The sequence below is a fragment of the Schistocerca piceifrons genome, chromosome 11 (assembly GCF_021461385.2).
Source record: "Schistocerca piceifrons isolate TAMUIC-IGC-003096 chromosome 11, iqSchPice1.1, whole genome shotgun sequence".
NCBI classification, from domain to species: domain Eukaryota; kingdom Metazoa; phylum Arthropoda; class Insecta; order Orthoptera; family Acrididae; genus Schistocerca; species Schistocerca piceifrons.
The window spans coordinates 72,854,407-72,879,857 of NC_060148.1; the positions used below are offsets into that span (position 1 = coordinate 72,854,407).

Genomic DNA, 25,451 nt, shown 5'->3' on the forward strand with positions numbered 1-25,451 from the left:
AAGGAAACATCATCGATATCGGCTTTCGGAGCCGAAAGCCCACTCGTGTACCCTTGATGGCTGCATGACACAAATCTTCACGCCTCAGCTGGGCCTGTCAACACTGACGTTGGACTGTTGATGACTGGAAACATATCGCCGGGTTGGGTGAGTCGTTTCAAATTGTATCGAGTGGATGGAGGAGTACGAGTATGGAAACAACCTCATCAATCTGTGGATGCTGCATGTCGGCAGGAGACTGGTCAACCTGGTGAAGGCTCTGTAATGGTGTGGGGCGTATGCTGTTGGAGTGATATGGGTCCCCTGATACGTCCAGATACGACTCCGACAGATGACGCAAACATAAGCATCCTGCCTGATCACCTGCATCCATTCGTGTCCACTGTGCATTCCGACGGACTTGGGCAATTCCAGCAGGACAATGCACCACGCCACACGTCCAGAATTGCTACAGAGTGGCTCCAGGAGCAGTCTTCAGAATTTAAACACTTCCACTGGTCACCAGACTCACCAGACATGAACATTACTGAGCATATCTGGGATGCCTTGCAATGTGCTTTTCAGAAGAGATCTCCAACCCCTTCGTACTCTTACGGACTTATGGACAGCCCTGCAGGATTCATGGTGTCAGTACCCTCCAGCACTACTTCAGACATTAGTCGAGGCCGTGCCACGTCGTCTTGTCTTGCGGCACTCCTGCATGATCAGGAGGGGGGTGGGGCGCTATACGAAATTCCTTTCGTTCTTCAGTGTATATAACATGCAAATGCTTAGTGTGTGTAGTTAGTTATACGTTCAAATCATATAATTTGCTACAGCCGGCCGGAGTGGCCGTGCGGTTCTAGACTCTATAATCTGCAACCGAGCGATCACTACGGTCGCAGGTTCGAATCCTGCCTCGGGCATGGATGTGTGTGATGTCCTTAGGGTAGTTAGGTTTAATTAGTTCTAAGTTCTAGGCGACTGATGACCTCAGAAATTAAATCGCATAGTGCTCAGAGCCATTTAACTTCCTACATATAGACAGACACACATGGTGCAAGGTGTATAAGTACAGATATTTCTATCGGTGAGTGAGAACAGTCTACTAAACAATACTATATCAGTACTTACACCATTTGCAGACTTATAATTATAGCTGTTACAGAGCGTATGTTTTTATACCTGTTAGCATTTGCAAGTACGGATGGCACAAGCAAGTCATTAAAAATGTACCTTCCTGTGGTCAGTAGGTCAGGTGCTGAAGTGTGGATGCATAGAGGCGAAAAGAAAGTTTGTAGCGACAGGGGTAGTCCACTTTGAGGTATAATTACGATGGTGCAGTACGTAAAATATATAAAAATCTAGACATGGTTCCTAAATACTTAAATGCCTATACAAGTAAAGTTAATCCTATTAATCTCTAAATTCTGTGTCAGAAATCTTTAACATTGTGTCAGAAAAATCTGGTAACAAACAGAGGTAATATGTATACAGCAGAGACATCCGTCGTTATTCAGGAATGAGACCAGATATTATAGATAAATCCTAGAGACTTAATAAAATGCATACAACAGTATAGTGTTCACTGACGAATGGAAGGCGTAGACTGATGCAATCGCCTGATCTGTGCTGACCCCCCCCCCCCCCCCCCCTCCCAGGTGCAGAAGCCCCAAAGGAGGAACGTAAGAGAAGAATTGTGAGTGCATTTTGAGCATCGAGGAACACGATCTGTAGTCTCCAGACAGACTTGCATAGAGAGCAAAACAACTCTCCAACCTTGATTCCGCGGCGACCAAATTGTTTTGACATGGCATACGACGATCGTGGTGCACTATAGATCGACGTTCGCAGTAGGGAGTAGTGTATCACCTGTCCTGTAGGTGTGGCGGCCGTAGGGAGACATAAGAGAATAACATTTAATGACTAAGCACTGTCAGTTGTGTGTGCATATTCGTACAAAGAGACATAACCACCTAAATGTTTGACAGAACACAAAATATAAACGTTCTTCGTGTGGTTACAAATGTGTGAAAGGAAAAGCTAACAGGCAATGCACGAAAGATATGTATGTGTGTATGCAGTGATTCTGTACAACTGTTTCAATATTGCCTACGTGTACAAGGGAAGTCCATGGTGTAAGCTGTTCTGAATCAGCAGCTTAAATGTCCAAACCCCACCTTTATTAACCGTTTACCGACAGGTAGACGCGAGTGCATATTTCGTCCAAGCAACCCCTTTCCATGGTCGTAGACTTCGCACACGGCTCAGCTCCAGAAACAGGTGTTCCTCCAGCAGCAGTGCGTGTCTGCGGCCAATCACGCACTGAAGACAGTTGACGGTGATCAAGGACAGCGACAGGTCATACATAAAGCACGCCAGTGGCGAGACATAATCAATACCTTCACTGCACGATAACAACGGGGAAGTCATTGATGACAGTGCCACTAAAGCAGAGTTATTAAACACGGTTTTCCGAAACTTCACCAAAGAAGACGAAGTAAATATTCCTGAATTCCAATAAATAACAACTGCCAAGATGATAAACATAGAAGTAGACATCCAGGTTGTAGCAAAGCAGCTAAAATTAATTAATAAAGGCAAGATTTCCGGTCCAGATTGTATAGCAGTCAGGTTCCCATCAGATTATTCTCATGCTATTCCTCCATATTTAGGAATTATATACAGCCTCTCTTTCACAGGGAGTTCCGTACCGAAAAGCTGGAAAATTGCTCAGGTCACACCAATACCCCAAAACGGAAGTAGGAGTAATTCGTTGAATTACAGGACCATATCACTAACGTCGATTTCCAGTAGGGTTTTGGAACATATATGTGTTCGAACATTATGAATTATCTCAAAGAAAACGATTTATTGACACATAGTCACCTTGGATTCTGACAATATTGTTCTTATGAAACACAACTAGATCTTTATACTCATGAAGTAGTGAGTAATGGGAGCAAGTGACAGGGGATGGCAAATTGATTCTATACTTTTAGATTTCCGGAAGACTTTCGGTAGCATTCCTCGTAAGTGTCTTCTAACCAAACTACATGCCTATGGCATATCGCCTCAGTTGCGCTACTGGTTTCTTGATTTCCTGTCAGAAAGGTAACAGTTCGTAGTAATAGACTGAAAGTCATCGAGTAAAACAGAAGTTATACCTGGCGTTCCCCAAGGAAGTGTTATAAGCCCTCTATTGTTTCTGATCTATATTAACGATTTAGGAGACAGTCCGAGTAGCCGTCTTTAGATTATTTGCAGATGATACTGTCATTTACCGTCTTGTAAAGTTATCAGATGACCAAAGCGAATTGCAAAATGATTTAGATAAGATAGCTGTATGGTGTGAAAAGTTACAATTGACCCTGAATAAAGAAGAGTGAAGTTATTTACATGAGTACTAAAAGAAATCCGCTAAATTTCGATTACGCGATAAGTCACACAAAACTGAAGTAAGTAAATTCAACTAAATACTTAGTGATTAAAATTACAAATAACCTAAATTGGAACGATGACATAGATAATGTTGTGAGTAGAGCAAACCAGACTGCCATTCATTGGCAGAACACTAAAGAGACTGCTTACACCACGATTGTCCCCCCTGTTGTGGAGTATTGCTGTGTTGTGTGGGTTGGACATCAGGTGGAACTGACGGATAACATTGAAAAAGTTCATAGAAGGACAGCTTGGTTTGTATTATCGAGAAATAGGGGAGATAGTGTCACAGACGTGATACATGAATTGGAGTGGCAATCATTTTTTGTTGCGACGGGATCTCATGAAATTTCAGTCACCAGTTTTCTCCCCCGATTGCTAAAACATTCTGTTGGCGCCCACCTACACAGGGAGAAATTATCATCAAGATAAAATAAGATAAATCATGGCTTGCACAGAGAAATTTAAGTGCTCGTTTTTCCCCCGCGCCTTTCGAGAGTGGAACGGGAGAGAGACAGCTTGAAGGTGGTTCATTGAATCCTCTGCCAGGCAGTTTGTTGTGAGTAGCATAGTAATCACGCAAATTTTGATGTAGACATGGACCTTGCAGCAGCAAGAATTAACGACCAGCCCCATGCATCCTTCCATCACCCATTTGATCTAGGTTCCAGGCATCGCCATTGCAAGCCAGGTGGCTCCCTCCAAAAGGACCCACAGGTAGTGACACGATCTGCCTCCCTAACTCCTTGTGTTTCTTACGAACTACACCCTGGCTGTCAATTCTGTGAGCCTGTTTCAATGGTATCTGTATGCGATAGCTCTGTAGTTAACAAAGGAACACTATCCATGGAAGTAAGACAGACAATGGTTGCGTCAAGGCTGCTCCTGCGACCACTGGGTAGTTGTGATAACCTGTTTTTCCGGCAGACTTATGGTCTCCTGTCCTGCACTCACAACACTACGTTCGTTTTTCATTTATAGTTGTGTCTTGCCTTCCAAAGTTGAAGAAAGTGTATTTCCCTAAGGTGAATGATGTAAGAGCAAGACACTGGCGTATGTTTATGATTATATGGTTTATTAACGAAAGGCAAAACCTACGTTTCTAGCATTTGCAGACTTAGAGAAAGCTCTTGACTATGTTGGCTGGCATACTCTCCTTCAAATTCTGAACCTGGCAGGGGTCAAATACAGGGAGCGAAAGGCTATTTACAATTTGTACAGAAACCAGATGTCAGTTATAGGACTCCAGGGCATAAAAGGGAAACAGTGGTGACGAGGGGAGCGAGACAGGGTTGTAGCCTATCCCCGATGTCATTCAATCTATATATTGAGCAAGCAGTAAAGAAAACAAAAGAAAAATTCGGAGTAGGAATGAAAATCCATGGAGAAGAAATAAAAACTTTGAGGTTTGCCGATCACATTCTAATTCTGTCAGAGACAGCAAAGGACCTGAAAGAGCAGTTGAATGGAATTCACAGAGTCTTGAAGGAGGATATAAGATGAACCTCAAGAAAATCAAACCGAGAATAATGGAATGTAGTCGAATAAATCGGGTGATGCTGAGGGAATTAGATTAGGGAATGAGACACTTAAAGTAGTAAATTAGTTTGTAACTTGGGAAGCAAAATAACTGATGATGGTCGAGAGGATATAATATGTACACTGGCGGTGGAGAGGAAAGCGTTTCTGAAGAAGAGAAATTTGTTAACATCGAGTACAGATTTAAGTGTCAGGGAGTCGTTTCTGAAAGTATTTGTATGGAGTGTAGCAATGTATGGAGGTGAAACATGGTAATAAATATTTTAGACAAGAAGAGAATAGAAGGTGTCGAAATGTGGTGCTACAGAAGAATGCTGAAGATTAGATAGATCACGTGACTAATGAGGAGGTACTGAATAGAATTGTTGAGAAGAGAAATTTGTGACACAACTTGACTAGAATAAGGGATCGGTTGGTAGGACACGTTCTCAGGCATCAAGGCATCACCAATATAGTAGTTTGCGGTAGGTACTTGGAGATGAAGAAACTTGCTCAGGATAGAGTATTATGGAGAGCTGCATCAAAGCAGCAACATGTTTATGATGGAAATCAGGAATTTACGTTATTCATACCGGATGACAATTTTTGATCTACATGAAAAGAAGCCAGCCGCGGTGGTCTCGCGGTTCTAGGCGCTCACTCCGGAACCGAGCAACTGCTACGGTCGCATGATCGAATCCTGCCTCGGGCATGGATGTGTGTGATTTCCTTAGGTTGGTTAGGTTTAAGTAGTTCTAAGCTCTAGGGGACTGATGACCACAGATGTTAAGTCCCATAGTGCTCAGAGCCATTTGAACCTTGAAAGAAATCGTCATAGCTTCTGAGTGGTTTGCGTTATGACGTTCAAACTGTACGGTTAGCCGCGGGGCATGATTGTAATTGGTACGTGTATGCGCGCGCGCCTCTTTGTTGTCGTCTATTTGCGCGAGAAAACGTCACGGTACAGCGTACCTGAACATAGAGCGCTTGTGAAGGCCTGCTGTGCTAGCAATAACAGCCCAACTGCGGCTCAGAGGAAGTGTTGCGACCGAGTTCAAGCTGAAGACAACCGGTCCAAGTGTGCTAACGATCGAGAATATGATTCGCAAGTTTGAGAGACGGGTAGCGTTCGTACTGACTGAGTTCGCAATGTCGGTCGTCGAAATAGGATGAAAACGCCTGAAAACACCAAGAAGACGCTTGCATTGTTTCAAACTAGCCCCAGGAAATCGGTGAAACGAGCTGCATAACAGCTTTGAATCAACTGGGACACACTGAAAGAAATTGTTGTTGAAGACGCGCATTTCTTCCCATATAAAATTCAGACCTATCAGTCTGGTTCCAGGGCCATTGGACAGCCGTTATGTTTTGCCAGCACTATTGTCTACAGAACTGACGAACAGTGCTTTGATGTGAATACAGTTTGGTTTAGCGGCTAAGCCCACTTCCAGTTGGGTGGATTCGTCAATAAGCGTAATTGGCGCATCAGGGGGGACTGGGCGTCTACATTTGGCGGTCGAAAAGTCTCTTCACTCTCAACAGAAGACTGTGTGGTTTGCAATTTCCATTCACCGAATAATCGGTGGATATTCCTTTGGTGAGTACGGAATGGTGCGTGAAGGTGTTGAAAAATGATTTCATCCCCATTATCGAAAGTGCCACTGATTTCGACGAGATGTGATTTGTGCAAGAATGGGCTCGACCCATATCGAAGCAGTAGAGCGTTTGATGTCCTCGAGAAGCACTTTGGAGACTGCATTCTGGCTCTGGGGCACTCAGATTCAACTGGCATGGGCCTCGATTGGATTCACTTTCAGATAAAACAGCTGTGCCATGCTTACCTGTACATGTAAAACCACTCTCACTTTCTACCTATTCGTTGAATAGATTAAGAATAATTGTTTATAGCACACTTCCTTGCTGGACTCATTTCTGAAAATGTGTATAACCTGTGTAGAGCGCACACCAATAAAAGTCCTTTCTTTTTGTATACAGCTTCCACAGAACATATCAGTGTCTGTGCATATTCCTACATTCTTCTATAACTCAAAGTTTATTTAGCCATTTTACGTTATGAAACATTTTCTGCATACCTAAATAAGCTGCCTATTTACATTTTTAAATTAAGTTTAAAGATATTATTCCTCCTTCGATACTTCGGGTTTTCCTGAATCCAAACTGACTCTGATAATATTATGTCAACTGTTCGAAGATTCGAAGACAATGGAAGCTTTTATTTTATGAGGCACTTACCACTAAGCTAAGACTTCGGCAATTTTAGTATTTTAAGACATTCCTCCTTTTAGGATTAATATTATGATGTTTCTCTAGAATCTAAGGACAGTTTTCCCTCTTCACATATGTTACACTTAGGAGTATATAACACACTTCTGATTTCGATTCCTCCGGGGATCGAGAAATTCAGCAGGAATGTTGTCTTTCCCTTGTGCTTTCTTGTTTCTCAGGATTCTCAGAGCTAGTTGATACAAAATAACTGCAATAAATAATAATCATTTAACATGTCATTTAAAGGATCAACCTGATCGTCTAATGTAGTAACTGGAACTATGACTATCTTCAGCACTAATTATACCGTGTAATAAAGAACTTATATCAAGAAAGATTAGTTATCAATACCACCTGGAACAATGTGGTAGCATGACATCAGTTATGAAATGATGGCAAATATGTTAGTTGAAAAGGTGGCATACTCTCCATAACTGACCCTGACATATCGCCCTGCAGTAATAGCTTCCAACCATAGTACCAGAGTGCAACCAGATACTAGCTAGGACTTGCAAACACATACACACACACCAAATCATCATCTTTACCGATTAACTGAACTTTACAAAGAAGAATATTTTCTTTGGTAATTTTTGTTTCCCAAATGATGAAACATAAATTATACTCAGCTTTTGTAGACGCTTTATTAAACCTCAGACTAATGAGTCAATGACACAATTTGTACTTCTTATTTGTAACAACCATTTTTTATAGACTGATGTACCCTTTCTCACTGCATTTACTTCTCCTCAAAAACGAAAGTTAGCTACCGGTCTGCACTGACGGTATACACTTGTTAGAAAACATGTTTCCTCTACACCACTTCTCTCTCTCATGACAGTTGCTTCACCCTCTCGCTGCAGCTTTACTTAAAATGGATGAAGCTAAAATCCGCGCACTATACTTACTGCTTCTAAAGCACATGATTGCGGGAAACCTTACTTCTGAACTGTTAGAAGTCGAACGATTTCAACTTGCCAATGCTTTTTGGATGAAGTGAGAAATGAAGAAATATCTGGTCTATTGCAAGAACCTTTATGAGATATTTAACCATACATGATTTATATGTCTCGATTTATCTATCATAGGTGCATGGTAAAAAGTACAAACTATTCTGTGTAGCAGGAGGATTATGTGTGGAAGATGAGGTTCATACATTCATTTGACTAGCTCTGTCTTCACCACATTGTGTCATTCGTTAATGCTATTATTTGAAAGTAAAAGTTAATTAATGGTAACCTATGTAATAACTATTATACTTTTATGAAGCAGTAAGAATAAGCGCGACGTTTTTTAAAATAATTTAGTATTGTGATCGAAACACAGATAGACACATTTGTCTTTATCCCTCACGAAATTTAATTTTATGCATTGTGGGTGGGGGTAGGGGGTGTAACAATGCCACTTCTGTACACAACGTTGTGTGTTGTGATATTGCACTATGTCAGAAGTTGCCATCCAGCTATGCCCGCCACCTTGACGTAATGTTTCTAGAAAGTCATTCCAGACTGTGATAGCAGTTAGTTGATCCCCTGTGGGTATCAGTTCCTGCAGAGAAACATGCTGGATTGGCGGTTGAGGACAGTGTGATACAGATTTCAGGCGTAAAATATCATTTTTTTCTTAAATAACTTTAGAAATCGGAACTTTGTGTTGAATAAATTACGAATTCAGTACCTTCTGACGCTCTTAGTAATCTGATACATCTCCATTTTGATATTCTGAGCAAATAATTGTAGAAAGAGACTAACGATAAGAGGTCTCTATTCCTTCTGGGGCTTTTTGTACTAGCAAATAGGAAAGTTTTAAGGGGAGATTTTGGTCCGAAAAATCGATTTTTCAAAAATATCATTTTGTTGATCTACACAGTTTAATCTAAGTTGTGTGCGAATTTTATCATGATAGCAGCTTTAGAAATACCTTTATACTGTTAAACTGATTAAATCTGCACTGCAGGCCACTCCCACCTCTCCCGACAATTGGGGAATTGGTGGCTTCAGCGGAATTTTTGTCAGTGTTGAAGATATTTTCTTTCAATATCTTTGGCTCACATCTATATCTTTGCCTGAAAACTTGGTTTTATGTGGTTTATTTACGTTTTGACAATACTAACACATATTAGTAGGTGGGAAGTTGAATTCGCGAACCTTTATGTGGAAGTCTAGATTTATGTATAATGGGTGGCGGAAAAATTGTGTTTAGCTGATGGAAGTTTCATGGAAATCGGTTCACCAACAAAAAAGAATAAGTAGCTAGAAATGAAGAATATAAGCTCTCAGCTTATCCACTGACCAAGCACCAATGCACAATCTGTGTCCGAAAGGCGATTGGTGTAAGTTAAACAACAGAAATGAGACGTATTTACATAAACACTGATAACCAGAACATGTTATGAATGCATTTAAACCCACATTCAGGTTTGTTGTAAAACCTTCTTTATTTAGGAAGTGTCTTCATGGAAAGACACAAAATGCAAATGAAAGCCTCAATTATTTAATTTGGATTAGATGGTCAAAAGGGACATTCTGTGGACTCAAAGTACTCAAAATAGGTGTCTATTATGCAGTTATATGTCACAATAACGGAAATAATGGCAGAATTGAAGTTCTGAAGAGTGTTGGTATATATCTTGATGTGTTTACAAGAAAAGCATTTTACACCATCGAGAAAGCTAACAGATCAGTGTCTTAGCTGCAAATGCAGGCCAGGCAGATTCGAAGAGGAGAGAAGAGAAACCTGAAGGATGAGGAATATCAGTATGGAGGATTTTAAAATTGAGGTAATATTATTGCATGTTTAAATATGAGAAGATAAACTTTGAACATCATTTCGTCTGTTTCACAATTTTTACTTTATTAGAAGCCTTTTATCAAAAAGTATATGCTCTAATGCTTTGAAATTTTCGTGAAGTGTTCGCCACGTACTGCTGTCTCCTCGGAACTAAAAAATTCGAGATCCTCCAAATACATTCGGAATTTTAGATGATTATATGTAGAAAAAGTTAATTTTGGATGTGCAAGATTAAAAACTTTCTTAATGACACAGTTTGTGCCATAGATTAATAACTGCGGTTCAATGGTCTTATAACCTTCTTAGAACACTACAATAAAAGTTTCAGATTAATTGCATGGTTAGAATATAAGTTACGGCTTTTTATAAGAAAACAACAAAAATTAAAAATTCAAATTAATTGCAAATTATTAATCCTGCTTATTTCAATATATTTTTCTGTTAAAACGCTGCACCTTTGCTTTATGCACGGAAAATTTTAGATTTCTACATTAATAAATGTGGGTGTAATGATTTTTTAAATAAACATTTTCTGTTACATACCTACTGAAACAGTTTTTTTAATGATTTGCATCTATTCGCTTGTGGCATCAGCCTGACACAGAAAGTATATCATATTGTTGCAAATGGCGTGTGATTTGAAACATATCCCAACTGGAGGTTTATACAGATTTGATTGTGGCTCATACAAGTATAGAGGGTACTGAATGAGGGCAAAGGACTGCTCAGTGACACCGTGTTCCAGAAGCCCTAACAGTGGGACGAGTTCATGAGGCTGAGGAGGCCACGGCCGTGGATCTGGGTGCCCTGCTGGACGCCGGGGACGGCGCTGTGGTGACTCTGCTGGCCGGGGACAATACGCAGCTGGTGGCTCACAGGGCTATCTTGGCCGCCAGGAGCGCCGTGTTTGCGGGCATGCTCCGTCGTCTCACCTTAGAGGCGAGCAGCAACCAGCTCGCACTCTCCGACATAGAGGGCCCTGTGCTGCGCCAGGTGCTGGCACACCTCTACACCCTCCAGCCCCCACAGCTGCCCAGCATGGCGCCACAGCTGCTGGTCGCCGCTGACCAATACGGCTTGTCAGTACTGAAGGTGCAGTGCGAGCAACAGGTGGCCGCACAGCTGTCTGTCGAGACTGCATCAGCCACAGGTGTTCTCGCGATTAGGCACTCCGCTAACATGCTGAAGCAGGCTGCCGTCGCCTTCATAAAGGCCCATTTGCTCAGTGTGATGGCGACTCAGGGCTGGGATGAGGCTGTAGTCAACGACCCACAAACTTTTATAGAGTTGGTTCACCTGATTGCAGAGACACCGACAGACACCAGGTAAGCATGAGACAAGCTCCTCATTTATGTTACACAGCTCTAAGTGTGCGTACTGACAAGCCTACAATGTCCACCACTAAGTGTAATTAGATGTGCCTGCGTCGTAAAATACACTACTATTGGTATTGAAACGTACCCTTAGAAAAATTATACATGACTGTGCTTAAACTGACACACAATATTTTTTTAGCGCAACGCAATCTGACATGCAAAAATCCCTACAAAAGAATGGCCCTGACTAACATTAACCTATACCTTTCACAAATCACTTACCTCACAAAAATCTTCGTTACTCGAACTACTGCAATACAGCGAGCGCCAATACTGCCAGCTAAATAAAAGATTCAAACTACTGAAGGCACTAACTACTGATAGGCATAGTTTGCAAATGAAAGATTTTGATAGAGAACAAACAATGTATTTACCTCAATACTGTTCAAAAGTCATAATGTATATAGCAGTTCATGATGATCCAGTATAACAAATTTCAAAACTCCGCTATCTCTCTCCCCACATCCACCACTGCTGGCGGCTCACCTCCAACTGCGCAACGCTACGCGCTGTTAACAGCCAACTGCCCAACAGTACAATGGCAGACAACAATGCAAACTAGCCACAGACTGCACACAGCACAGCCAGTGATTTTCATACAGAGCGCTACGTGGCGTTACCAGTATAAAAACCTAAACAGCCTACATACAATATCCAGTTTCTTGTATACGCTATGTGATGAAAAGTATCTGTACACCTGGCTGAAAATGACAAACAAGTTCGTGGCGCCCTCTATCGGTAATGCAGGAATTCAATATGGTGTTGGCCCATCCTCAGCCTTCAAACAGCTGCTGGAAGGTTGCTTTGGGCCCATTTTTCACGGAGTTCACGGCGTTCCAAAACATCCCAAAGGTGTTCTATAGCATTCAGGTCAGGGCTCTGTGCAAGCCAGTCGATTACAAAGACGTTATTCTCGTCTAACCAGTCTGACACAGCTCGTGTATTGTGAGCAGGTGCTCGATCGTGTTGAAAGATACAATCGCCATCCCTGAATTGCCCTTCAACAGTGGCAAAGGTTCTTAAAACATGAATATGGGAGTGTGGTATGATATTGCCACGCAAAAGAACAAGGGGTGCAAGAACCCTCCACGAAAAACACGACGACACCATAACACCACCGCATCCGAATTCTACTGTTGGCGCGACACACAGTGGCAGATGACGTTCACTGGGCATTGACCACAGCCACACCCTGCCATCGGGTCGCCACATTGTGTGCCGTGATTCGTCACACCACACAACGTTTTTTCCACCGTTCAATGGTCCAACGTTTATGCTCCTTACACTAAGCGAGGCGTGGTTCGGCATTAACCAGCGTGATGTGTGGCTTATGAGTAGCTGCTCGACCATGAAATACAAGTTTTCAAACCTCCCACATAACTGTCATAGTACTTGCAATGGATCCTGATGCAGTTTGGAATAACTGTGTGATGGTCTGGATAGATGTCTGCCTATTACACATTACCATCCTCTTCAACTGTCGGCAGTCTCTGTCTGTCAAGAGACGAGGTTGGCCGCAACGTTTTGTGCTGTATATGTCCCTTCACGTATCGCATCGGAAATACTGGACCGAGTTATGTTTAGGAGTGTGGAAATCTCTGGTACAGACGTATGACACAAGTGACACCCAATCACCTGACCATATTCGAAGTCCATGAGTTCCGCATAGCACCCCATTCTACTATCTCACGATGTCTAATGATTACTGAGGTCGCTTATATAGAGTATTTCGCAGCACAGTGCACCTGATATGAAAAACTCATGGTTTTGGAGGGTGTCTGGATATTTTTGATCACATCGTGTAAGTAATGTATTTACAGCTGCAAGTAGGATGAGACTCCAGCTGTACAGTTCTCTGACGACATATTAGAATTTGTGTTGTAGTGGAGCTCGAGCTTAGGCTTGCCACTTTATGGGACAGCTTGCCTCAACCACTGCGGCTATCCAAGCACGCTTCTGGACCTCCAAACTTCACCATGTGTCCACATCCAGCATTTGCACAAATGCTTTGATTCTCACTCAGAAAGAGACTTACTGATTATTGCCATAGTCTTTCCTAGACATGTAAAAATTTTCCAGTTTCTTTATTTGTTATGGAATATCCTCCATACATGCATGCATATCTGAGGGAACACACACTGCTATGACCGACAGCTGTATCAAATACAATAAATGCATTCGCAACTGCTAATACAATGACACGCCAAGTATACAATATAGGGTGAATCACTGGAAACTTGCAAATGATGTAAACATAGAAAGCACAATTGATGTGCGGTTTCACAAAATTGATTAATAGTGAGGGACTCGTGTTATTCACTTATCAATAGATTGTAATAATACATAGAATGGGTTTTCTTGGTGAAAACATTCAATTCCTTAAAAGGAACAATGCCAGTGATACTAATCAACAAAAAGTAAGGTAAATTAGAATGTCGATGCTGTTTGGTGTAGGATTCTATGTGACTCAATTACGACATATCGTATTTTGAAAAGTCCCCACGCCAAAACTTGTACCTGTGGTCATCATCATCATCATCATCATCATCATTGGGTTGTCTGCCTTGCAGCAGGTTTTAACTGCCTAGCCCTCCATGCTTATCTGTCTGCTGCGTTTCTCTTCATTCTTTGGTACCCACCTTGTGGCTTGCAGACATCATTCGGCAACTGAAACCTTCTTCTGCCCTTCCTTGTCTTTCCCAGAAGGAAACGTTCAGTTGTCTCTACGAGAAGGCAATCTCTTCTTAGATTGTGGCCTATCCAGTTTAGTTTCCTGTCCTCCATCGCTAGAAGCATCCTCCGTTCATCTCCAACTCTCCTCCGTATATCTGAGTAATTCCTAACTTTATCAGTCCAGCTGATCTTCGTTCCACGCCATATCCACATTTCACAAACTTTAATTCTCTTCTCATTCTGCTTTATCAAAGTCCACGTTTCTGCTCTATACAAGGCAATGCTCCATATTAAGCACTTAACCAGTCGCTTCCTTAATTCCTTGTTTAAACAACTAGTTAAGAGTCTTCTCTGCTTTTGAAATGCCTGTTCCGCCCGAGCCATTCTCACTTTGATATCTTGTTGTCAGTCCGTATCTTCTTTAATCCAAGTTCTCAAATACTTGAATGCTCTTACCTGTTCTATGGTTTCTGACTCCAAATTAATTTTTACTTTTCTTTTCTTTAGGCTTATGGCAATGCTTTTGGTTTTCTTTTTATTAATTGTCATACCATGTACTACAAAGACTTCATTCAGGTCATTTAGCACTTGTGTCAGCTTCTCTTGATTTTTTGCGAGGATCGCCATGTCATCTGCAAATCTTATACATTCAATATTTTGTCGACCTATCCTGACGCCTCTTGTCGGCTTTCCAGTACATCCTTCTGACAGCTGTTAAATAAGATCGGCAAGAGACAACAGCCCTGTCTAACAACTCTCCCAATCCTGTTGTCTCCAGACATCTCATTACCTATACGTACCCGAGCTTTCTTATCCAGGTACAGATTTGCCATCAGTCTTCTCACATTCCACTTTACTCCCATCATTTTCTAAAGACCTAACAGCTTATCAAACTGCTCTCTATCAAATGTCTTTTCAAGGTTTATGAAGGCAGCATACATTTCTATGCTCTTTTCTATGTATCTTTCACTGATGATTCTTAGAACCCCAATGGCATCTCGTGTTCACCTTTCCCCTTACGAAACCATAGTGTTCTTCACCAAGTGTTTCTTGCAGTATTCCATATAGCCTCCTATTTAGAATCCGAAGAACTACTTTTGCTACCTTCGGTATGAGGCTGATTGTCCCGTGGCCTTTACACTTTTTAGGATAATTAGTCTTTGGGATTGGGACTATTATACTTACGAGAAAGTCTTCTGCCCATTCACATTTGTCGTAGATGTAGTTGCAGAGAGAGGTCAACTCATTTTTGCCTGTTTCTTTTAAACTCTTTAAGATTTCCGCCGGAACGTCATCTACACTGCATGCTGTGTTGCTTTCAAGTTCTCCCAGTGGCTTATTTGGCTCTGAACGTAGGATAAAATCTCCTTTATAATTTCATTTACTCATTCTTCCTTCTCAATCTACAGATCAGAGTGTCTGTGGTAGCACACAATAAAGAAAAGCAGAAGTGCATACAATAGTTATGTGGATTCTGGCCAGCAACGAGGCAGTTGACCATCACAGGTTGGGTTCAAAATCAGCACCAGCAACGACAAAACACAGTTCCGGTCTGGTTTCAACGACCTTTCCATACATGCTAGCATTTCAGCGGAGATGTCCAAGAAGGCTGCAGTAATACGTCGCTGCATATCATCGACTGTAGTCTGTATGTCCCCGTAGACAGAGACTTTCTGCTTTCCACACAGAAAAATGTCTACAGGCGTAAAATCTTGGGAGTGGGACAGCCAAGGTACAGGTCCGCAGCATCCAATCCGGCAATTTGGAAAGAATTCGTGAAGATATACTGCAGTAGTTCGTGCGCTATTGGTTGAACAGCCATCATGTTGGTACCACAGGTTCCTCCTAGTCTGCAGAGGAAGAGCAGAGCATCCATGGATGATGGCAGCTGTGATACTTGTTCGCATTCAGATTGGCGTATATGAAAAACGGACCTGTGAACTGGCAGTTCACTATCCCACTATATGTTTACGTTCCATGGATGCTGACGCTCCATCTGACGAAGCCGACAGCGATTGTCAACAGACCACAGGGTATGTGTCGATGATTTACTTGGCCATGTTTATTAACTGTGGCTTCATCACTGAAAAAGATACATGATACACCTGGAGTATTCTGTCTTAAGGCCCATGTATAGAAGGTAACACGTTTGTCATAATAATTTCCATTCAGTTCTTGATGGAGAGAGAGATGTGGTGGTAATGGAACATATGTCGAGGGACAATACGTACGACAATTGCCTGACCCATGCCACGTCCTCATGCGATTACACGGCAGCTAATCTGGAACATCAGGAAGCACATTAAATTGCCCCTCTTCTGTCGTCACTTTTTTTCTTTCTGTTACGTTGTCTATGTGTTACATTACCTCTTTCAGTTAATGAACTTGGAGGTTGATAAATAATTGCTAAGATGCAAATTAAATTCCTTTCGAACAGGCCACGAAAGCCCAACGGTACCGACCGGCCGCCGTGTCATCCTCATCCCACAGGCGTTACTGAATGCGGATATGGAGAGGTATGTGGTCAGCACACCACTGTCCCTGGCCGTATGTCAGTTTCCGAGACCGCAGCCGCTGCTTATCAATCAAGTAGCTCCTCAGTTTGCCTCACAAGGGTTGAGTGCACCCCGCTTGCCAACAGCTTTAGGCAGACTGCATGGTCACCCATCCAAGTGCTAGCCCAACCCGATAGCATTTATCTTCGGTGATCTGACCAGAACCGGTTTTACCACTGCGGCAAGGCCGTTGGCCCTAATTGCTGAGGTGGCTGATGTTTATTGGGATATCTCTCCACATACACTGTATGAGAGAGAAATGCATTCTTCCTACACTCTCCATACGTCATACAGATGCCGGCATTATCTGCATTGGTAAATCCCGTTATTCACTCACGACCTACTGCTTGGATTCTCAGACACTACCTCAATAGCAAGTCGAAATGCACTCTAGGTACACACAAGCACTCAGTAAGCAAACTCAACAACATTGTACCTAGCAACGAAGCAGGTTGAATATCACAAATAAATGTCAGTGTCGAAACTTTTCAGAATATTGTATCTCGAAAACGACTCGCACCATAATCCTCAACAAACACCAGTGACATCTGATTTGTTCTACTTCTAATTTGTTAATGTCAATAGGCGTTGATCTATATCGAAAAGTGTAATTTTTCACTAATAATACACTTCCTAGTTACTAATACAATCTTTTGTATGGCTAACAATACGAGCCCCGCAGTTCCAATCCACTCTATGAGAGCAGCACATGAATAGCACTTCCAATATCCGCCATTCTTTTCAGTCGAAGTTTTAGGCGATTCATCCTGTATATTTGCGTCATAGTAAAACTTCTTCCAGACTGAGACTCGAACCCAGAACCTGGAAGTATGCTCGAATAGCAGAGGTCGTTAAAGCGACTGCTCGCATGAAGTGGGATATCCATGTTGGGATCCCAGTCTGGCACAAATATTCATACGTCACCAATAAATTATAGAGCTGTAATGTGATCGTATTCTCAACTTGAACACATTTCGTCTGTTGCTTCAGACATGAATCCTTTTTCTCAAGGACATGCTATAGAAGGTTTTTAAACACAGGCACTGTAAGTAGTATTTACATGCCCAGGCAAAGGCCGCAACAACAATAAGTGTGTTTCTTCCTGTGTGAGTGTTACAGTGACTGTTCTACAGCAAGACATGGAAACTCACTGTGATGTCTCGAGTTTTGGGTCGGTCACTGAAGTACGCTCGCATAGACAAAGTGGTTACGGCGACCACTCGTGCACAGTGGGAAATTCTGATTCCAGTCCAGTCCAACAGTAAACCGTACAGTTGGAGTGAAGTATTCGCCATTGTGAATAAGCTTCCTGTATTTTACACAGCTGTAGATCACAGCAGCATCTGTTTTTTCAGACATGCATGCATGTCTGAAGGACATTGCATAGTAGGCTCTTAAACACAGACACTGAAATTAGCAATAGCATTTTCTGATGGCTCACGTTGCTTTCGTAAAATTCTCATAAGAGTTTCATCAAATCACCGTACTAAACTGAGTATGTCAGCACGTAAGCTAGCCTCCAAAAATCCTGCAATAGCCAAGACGTTCATATCTTTGTGAATTATTTTGGTCTTATTTGCAGTCGTCATTTGTATTAAATTGCATGTGTACAGCAAGCTGTTATTTACGTTAGCCTATCAAGTGGTTGAAGAAAGACGAACATTAGCTGTGGCCGCTGCAGGTTCCGTTCTAGTGACGGACACAATGATGGGCTGCTCAGATCAGAGACAGACACAGTGACATGTGCTGCTGGCAGCTAGGGCAAGCACGATCTGTTCTTTGAGCTGTAGATGCTACCCTGAACCTCTTTATTCAAAGTAACCTTATGAAGCAAGTGTCGATCAAACATGTGCCCCACTATCCTCCAAAGTCACGGAACGGGGGCCTACCGTGACCGGTTCAAGTTGTCTCGCGTCGCGATGGCATCGGCCTCTGAGTTAGGTGTAGCTTCCACTGTGTGGAGTGTTGGTGTTTGATTACACCACTTAGTATCCTGTGAGGCTTTCGACTGAAATTCTCTTTGCCTCTGAGCGTTATTCAGCATATTTGCGTTACATTTCTGGCGGCATTCCGCTGTCTGTGGGTTATTTGGTTGTCTGCTATTGTTTTGCGTTTGCCAACGATCGGCTGACTGTTGCCGGTGGCTTGTGTCTGTACATACTGTACAGGCTGGCCTTACGCTACGCGCTTGTTGTAGTTGTTTTTGCTAAAGTTTTTCCCATTTCTCTTATGTGCGCCTTTACATTTACGACTTTCTCCATTGCCGCTGTGATTATCGTTACCATTATCCGTAAATCTCCGTGACGCTATCGGGGTATTAACAGGCTTGGGTTGTACTGGTATCTCTTCGTTTATCAAATCTATTGAGTCCAGTAGAGATAGAAAGTATTCGGTGTCGATTTACGGGATGTTAATGAGTTTTTCCCTAACGTGGGCAGGAAGACGGCTCTTTAAAATTTTTTGAAAATTTAGCTGGTTCGTCCAGACCTAGTTTTATTCAAATATTTTTCAAAATATCCTCGTAAGCTTCCATACTTGCTATTGAACGGAGCTGGGTTGAATACTTCACGTCTGAGCCTCTCTTGTACGGCCTCAGACCAATACTTACTCAGAAATGCCGTCTCATTCCGTTCATAATATTGGCAAGTTTCTGATTTGTCCGTAGCTCACAGTAGAACGTCACCCTGTGTGTATCCAAGAAGAAATCTAATTTTCTGGGCTTCGGTCCAGGTACGAGGTAAAACATTTCGAAATGCTCTGATAAAGACCACAGGGTGTGTTCCTTTCCATTCATAAGCAAATATCGGGAATGTCGATGCGTAAGTAATCATTCATCTGCAAGTAATGTTGACAAACAGGCCGCGCTGTCAGTGACAGTCGTGTTTATGGTCGCTTGTGGCGTATCCATGGCAACTGCGCCTGCTCGACAGGTGCAACTGCCGGCAAGTTGCAAGTTGCATTGTCCAACCTTCGCTATTTCCCTTCTAAGGGCTAATCCTGAATTGTTGGTAACTAGTGAATGCATCTAAGAGCATAGCTTTGTTTTCTGTCATATGCTGTTTTGGAATGTCCGTAGTTTTAGCAACACTGCCTCGCAACCTTTCCTCTGCTTCCTATAACCCTAGTCTGTTTTAGCAAGAAGTTGGCTTTACGTCTCTTTTAGAGCTCTAAAGAGCCCTGCAGGATTTACATAAGGGCCACGCGGGTAGCCGTGCGGTCTAAAGCGTCTTGTCACGGTCCGCGCGGCTCCCCCCGTCAGTGGGTCGAATCTCCCCTCGGACATCGGTGAGTGTGCTGTCCGTAGCGTAAGTAAGTTAGTTAAGTGTATAAGCTTACGGAGTGATGACCTAAGCAGTTGGGTCCCATAAGATCTTACCACAAATGTACAAATTGTACAGTACCTACATAGATTTTGCATTCTGACACTACCTTTCCAGCAAGGGTGCTGCACTTCTCCAGCATCCCGGCTTCAGCTTTTTCAGTTACTTCCTTTACATCTACACATAGCACCTCTCTGTTTTTAGCAAATTCTGACTCTAAAATGATCTACTCTTAGACTCAAGTTTTGTATTTCTGTAGTTAGGTTTTTGCATACGTCTTGCAGCTCGTTGACTACGTTCGTCACATTTTTTACCGACGCATCCACATGGGATTGCGTGTCCTGAACTTGACAAAATGCTTTACTGAGGTTTTGCAACTCACCTGCAAGTTGTTCCCGATTACAATTTGCGGATCTTACCTTTTCCGTTAACATATTTATATTGCGGGACATGTCGGTAATTATTTCTTGTTTTAGTTGTTTACCGTGCTCTGTTAACTTACCGGTTAAATTCGTCAGATAATTCAGTGCGTACATTTTTGCCCACCTCTCTCAACTGTTGACTAATACTATTCTTGGAATCGTTAAACGCCTGGTTTTGCTGTGCAAACTGTTGTGTTATTAGCTGCATTAGCTGTGTCAGAGTGTGTGTTTCACTGGTATTTGCATTGCTTTTGTGAACTGTTTCCTGTGCTTGCGTCCGCGACGTCGTGAGCAGATAATCAAAGAAATTTTGCTATTGCGCACTTCAGATTCTCTATTTTAGAAAATGTTTCCCGGTGAGACCTGAGAAATTGGCTCATAGAGCGGCATCATGACTAGTTATATTACCAGTATCACAATTTTTTAATAATGGAACGCCAACCTCGTCGTTTTGGTAGTCATTGGCCAGTTCACGAGTTGGTGCGTGACCTTCAAATGTTGACAAGCTCGAATTTCCGCCATCTTGGCATATTGCATTTTGTAATGAATTTTCAACAATGGCCATTTCCTTTGACTCCATTCTGAACAGTTTTTATTAAAATTATGAAAGGAAAATAATTTTAAACATGAAATTTTGTTTGAATCGTATCCTTCAATTAAATGTTGACTTTACACGTATCTTCGTCTTTTCTATAGAAATCCACTTTCCGTAAAGGATATTAATTGGAAGGAACAAGGATTTACTGCGAGAGAGACGGCGCCAAGCGCTGCCATATAAGCATACAGCGTAGCAACTTCCTACTTTAACCGCTGAAATTCGCATTCCCATCACGTCTCGTTCGTAGGCAGAATTTCATTTTAATTTGCTCCTTCAAGTTGTTAATAGTTTCAACCTCAAGGACGTGTAAAAATCCAACAAAGGCCTCATTAGTTCTTTGTAACGATAAAATGGATTTTTTTTTTTTTTTTTTACAATCGTATTGACTTACTAGGATCACGTTAACAACTTCAGTTCCTCTTCTTCCATTGTTGTTGTATCCTATTTTTCCAGGATTCCCTCATTTCATCCCCATGAAGTCTCTTCTTCTGTCCATGTTAATCACGATTTTTTATTTCTTCTCCTTTGAAAGCCTTCCAAATTTAGTATTTTGTTTTTAAAATGGTTTCTTTCTGCTATTTCTGATTCTTTTATGTTGTTTCTTTCAAGATTTTTTCTTACTTCTGTAATCCATGCTACTGTCGATTTCTTCTTCCAGAAATATAGCAGTATTTGTTTTGTTGGTCTGTTTCCATTCATTCGGTGGAGATGTCCAAAAAAGGTTAATCTTCGTTTGGCTATTACTGCAGATATTTTCTCTATATTTTTGTAGATCTCCTCATTACTTCTTATTTTCCAACCATCTGCGGTTTTCATTGTACCCATTATTTTTCTAATAATCCTTCTTTCCAGTACCTCTAGTTTGTCCATCTTGTAGTTCATCGTTAGGCATTCAGATCCATATAAACATTCTGGTTGTACCACTGTGGTGTAGTGTTTTAGTTTTATTTTTCTAGATATACATTTCTTGTCGTAAATATTTTTGGTCAAACCATATGCTCTTTCCATTTTCTTAATTCTTACATCTATTCCAGATTATTCTAGTCCAATCTGTTGTATAGTTTCTCCAAGGTATTTAAATTTATTTACTCGCTCTATTTTACCTATTTGTGTTTCTATGTATTTTGGTGCATTTTTTGTATTTGTCATGAATTTTGTTTTTTGAGCTGAAATGGATCATTTACCTAAATAAATTTTTTTCTTCAAGAATTGAAAGATCTGTTCACATTCCTCTCGGCGCCGTCGTGTCACGGTTGCCATTGAATAGTGGCGGGGGGACTAGAAATGTGATATATATTGGAAATCTGAATAAATATTTGCTGTTTAAATAATTAAAAAGTACATTTTGAAAGAATGATTGAAAAAAATGGAAGGTACACATATCCTGTGTGAACTTTAACTGGCTCTAATAGAAACAGACCTTCAATATTCAATACATGTATTCAGCATTCGTAAATTTACATACATCCTTTTCTTGTTACCGCTATTGTGCATGAATATTTGTATGACAAAACTGGTTCGGATCGAACCTCCTCTGCTGAAGCGAATTCTTGTTGTTATCTTCGATCCTCTTGATGCAGAATTCCCGGCGCGTCACGGAAAAGCCACAGCGACCTCTGACTGTGTTCCCTGTATGCTTCAATTTATCTGTCAGGCAGCGAATTATTAATTATGGAACAGTGACTCGTAACAGCACACTTGTTTCAATCCGTGTCTTCGCTCTTCTTGGGATTCACAGAATGAATAGCGTTCAGTTTCGAATTGGAATGTCGACACTTTTTATTTCACAGATAAGAGAGACATCAGTAACTACCGACCTATATCACTGCTGATATCATTTTCCAAAATGTTTGAGAATGAGATGTATTCTAAAACAGTATTACATCTTGGCAACAATAATGTCCTCAGCAAATCAAAATTTGGGTTTCAGAACGGTTGCTTTACTGAGAATGCTGTTTACATGTTCACACACCAGATATTACAAGCATTACATAACAAAATAGTACTGGTAGGTACTTTCTGTGACCTATCCAAAGCATTTGATTGTGCAAATCATAGTATACTCCTTGATAAATTGAAGTTTTTTGGGATTGATGGTGTAGCCAACCAATGGATCATGTCATATCTGACCAAATGAATGCAAAAATTTGTACTTATTAGTAATTCAACAAACAGAATCCAGGGACATAATTCTGGCAGGGGAGAAATCACGTATGGGTTTCCCCTAGGTTCAATCGTACGTCCACTAGCGTTTCTCACATATATAAATGATCTACAGTCTAATGTACAACAAGCAGAACTAGTTCTTTTTTCAGGTAACACCAGTATGGTAATCACTCCCAATATACGTGCAGAAATTGGAAAAATGGTGAACAAAGTTCTCAAAAGTATCATTGACTGGTTTTCTGCGAATGGTCCCACCCTGAATTTCACAAAGACACATATTATTCAGTTCTATACCTCCAGGGGTACTGCACCAGTGATAAGTGTAACATGTTGTGATGAAATAATTCATATAGTGGGAAATTAAAAATTCTGTGGTGTCCATATTGATGAGAATTTAAATTGGAAAAAAACACAAATTTCGGAACTCCTAAAACAATTTAGTTTAGCCACGTTTTAACTTAGTCATTGCAAATTTTGAAGAGATAGAAATCAGTAAGTTTACATATTTTGCTTATTTACATTCAGTAATGTCATATCGAATAATCATCTGAGGTTACTCATCATTAAGAAAGAAGGTCGTCACTGCCCAGAAACGTGCTGCGAGAACAATATGTGGTGCTTACCCGTGATCACCTTGTAGACATCTGTTTGAGGAGTAGGGTATTCTGACCATTGCTTCACAGTATATTTACTCCCGTATGAATTTTTTTGTACAGTTCAAAAGCTACAATGAGGTACATAATTACAATACTAGCAGAAAAATGACATTTATTAATCAACATTAAGGTTGTCTTTAGCACAGAAGGAGGTGTACAAAGCTGCAAAAAAATTTTTGGCAGCTTACCCAGTGATATAAAACGTCTAACAGATGGCAAGGTGAAATGTGAAATTAAACTGAAAAAGTCTCTCCTTGACAACTCCTATTCTGTAGAAGAATTTCTATGTTTGTAATGTGTAAAAGATGGTGGGATAACTCAATCTGTATGTATTACTTATATTTTGGAGAAAAAATAAGTGTATGGTGATGTTTAGAGTACAAGTAGAAGTACAAATTAATTTGCGATATGAATGCACCAATAATCTTAGGAACCAACATCCCTCGAACTAACAACACTGCACAACATCATATCACTGGTATAATTTCCCCTTTGTAATTTGTATCCCATTTCTTCGTGTTCTAGGTTTATTTTCGTATCATTCTTACACACAACAGGGACAAAACAACCGAAAAAGATTTTTAGCACACGTCTCTCCAGATTCTTCCTCCAACAGTCGGATTCCTGACTGCTAAGGGGAGAATGTCAAAAATTTTAGAAAATTGATTTTTCAAAGATATGCGTATTTTGTACCGCATATCTTCCTGAATAGTACGATGTATAAAAAATATACATTTTAGTGATTACAAGCCAAACCCCTTTGCACAGCTTCAATCCTACACAAAGTCACCAGGGCAACAAATACAGAGCAAAGGGTGCTGCAACAAATGTGACAGCAATGGCTCAGGACTTTAATGGAAGCCACCAAACCTATATCAGGGACCTTGCAAATGAAAACTTATTGAAGAAATGTGTTCATGGTGGTACCCAAAAACCAAATGAAAGTTTTAACCAATGTGTATGGGAAATATTGCCTAAAACCATTTTTGTTGGACAAAATGCAGTTGCTATTTGTGTTTATGATGCGGTTTCATGTTTTAATGATTGTGTGCAAAGCAAGAAATATGTTTTAGAGAAAGTGGGAATAAAGACCGGAGTGAACTGCATCAAAGCTTTGTATGCGATAGAGAGTGTGTAGTGAAAGGAGATAAATTATTTTTGGAGGTGATAAAATCAGGAATGTGAAAAGAATGAAAACCGACTAAGAAAATGGAAAAGAACTTGCTTATGGTGCTTGGCAGTTCTAAAGGAATGATACATACAAGCAGAAACTTTAATGGCCATTTTCCGCAAAACAGACATTTCTTAACTTAGGTGCATGTAACATTCATAATAAGTATCCTATTACTTTCAAACTTGGTATGCTCATTAAACACGAACTCCTTAATGCAAATCTCTATAATTTTGCAAGTCGATTAAAAACTGTGCTAAAAATTGAGGTAATATAACTATAAAACTTGAGTTTTCTCTAAAGATGAAGTTAAAAATGCTACAGCACATTCATTTTTTCATAAATTAAATAAATTCTAGAGTTTCATGTACCTGTAAGCATGGTTTGTATGCCGTGCAAGATTCATCGAAAGATCTCTCTTACTTATGAAGAAAGGTGTACCTATAGCGACAGCTGCAGCCGATAGGAAGAGGAAAAATTATGAAATTTCACATGTAAAA

At 40.9% G+C, this 25,451-nt stretch overlaps 1 protein-coding gene across 2 annotated transcripts in view; it reads left to right on the forward strand.

Moving 5' to 3' along the window:
• LOC124720319 (ankyrin-2-like) overlaps positions 1-25,451 on the forward strand; it is an 87,735-nt gene that overhangs the window by 53,783 nt on the left and 8,501 nt on the right. The window contains exon 3 of one of the 2 annotated variants that reach the window (XM_047245624.1): positions 10,760-11,339. In XM_047245624.1, coding sequence (XP_047101580.1) covers positions 10,760-11,339 — 580 coding nt within the window. The remainder of the gene's footprint in view (positions 1-10,759; positions 11,340-25,451) is intronic. The other variant, XM_047245625.1, reaches the window with a different exon arrangement.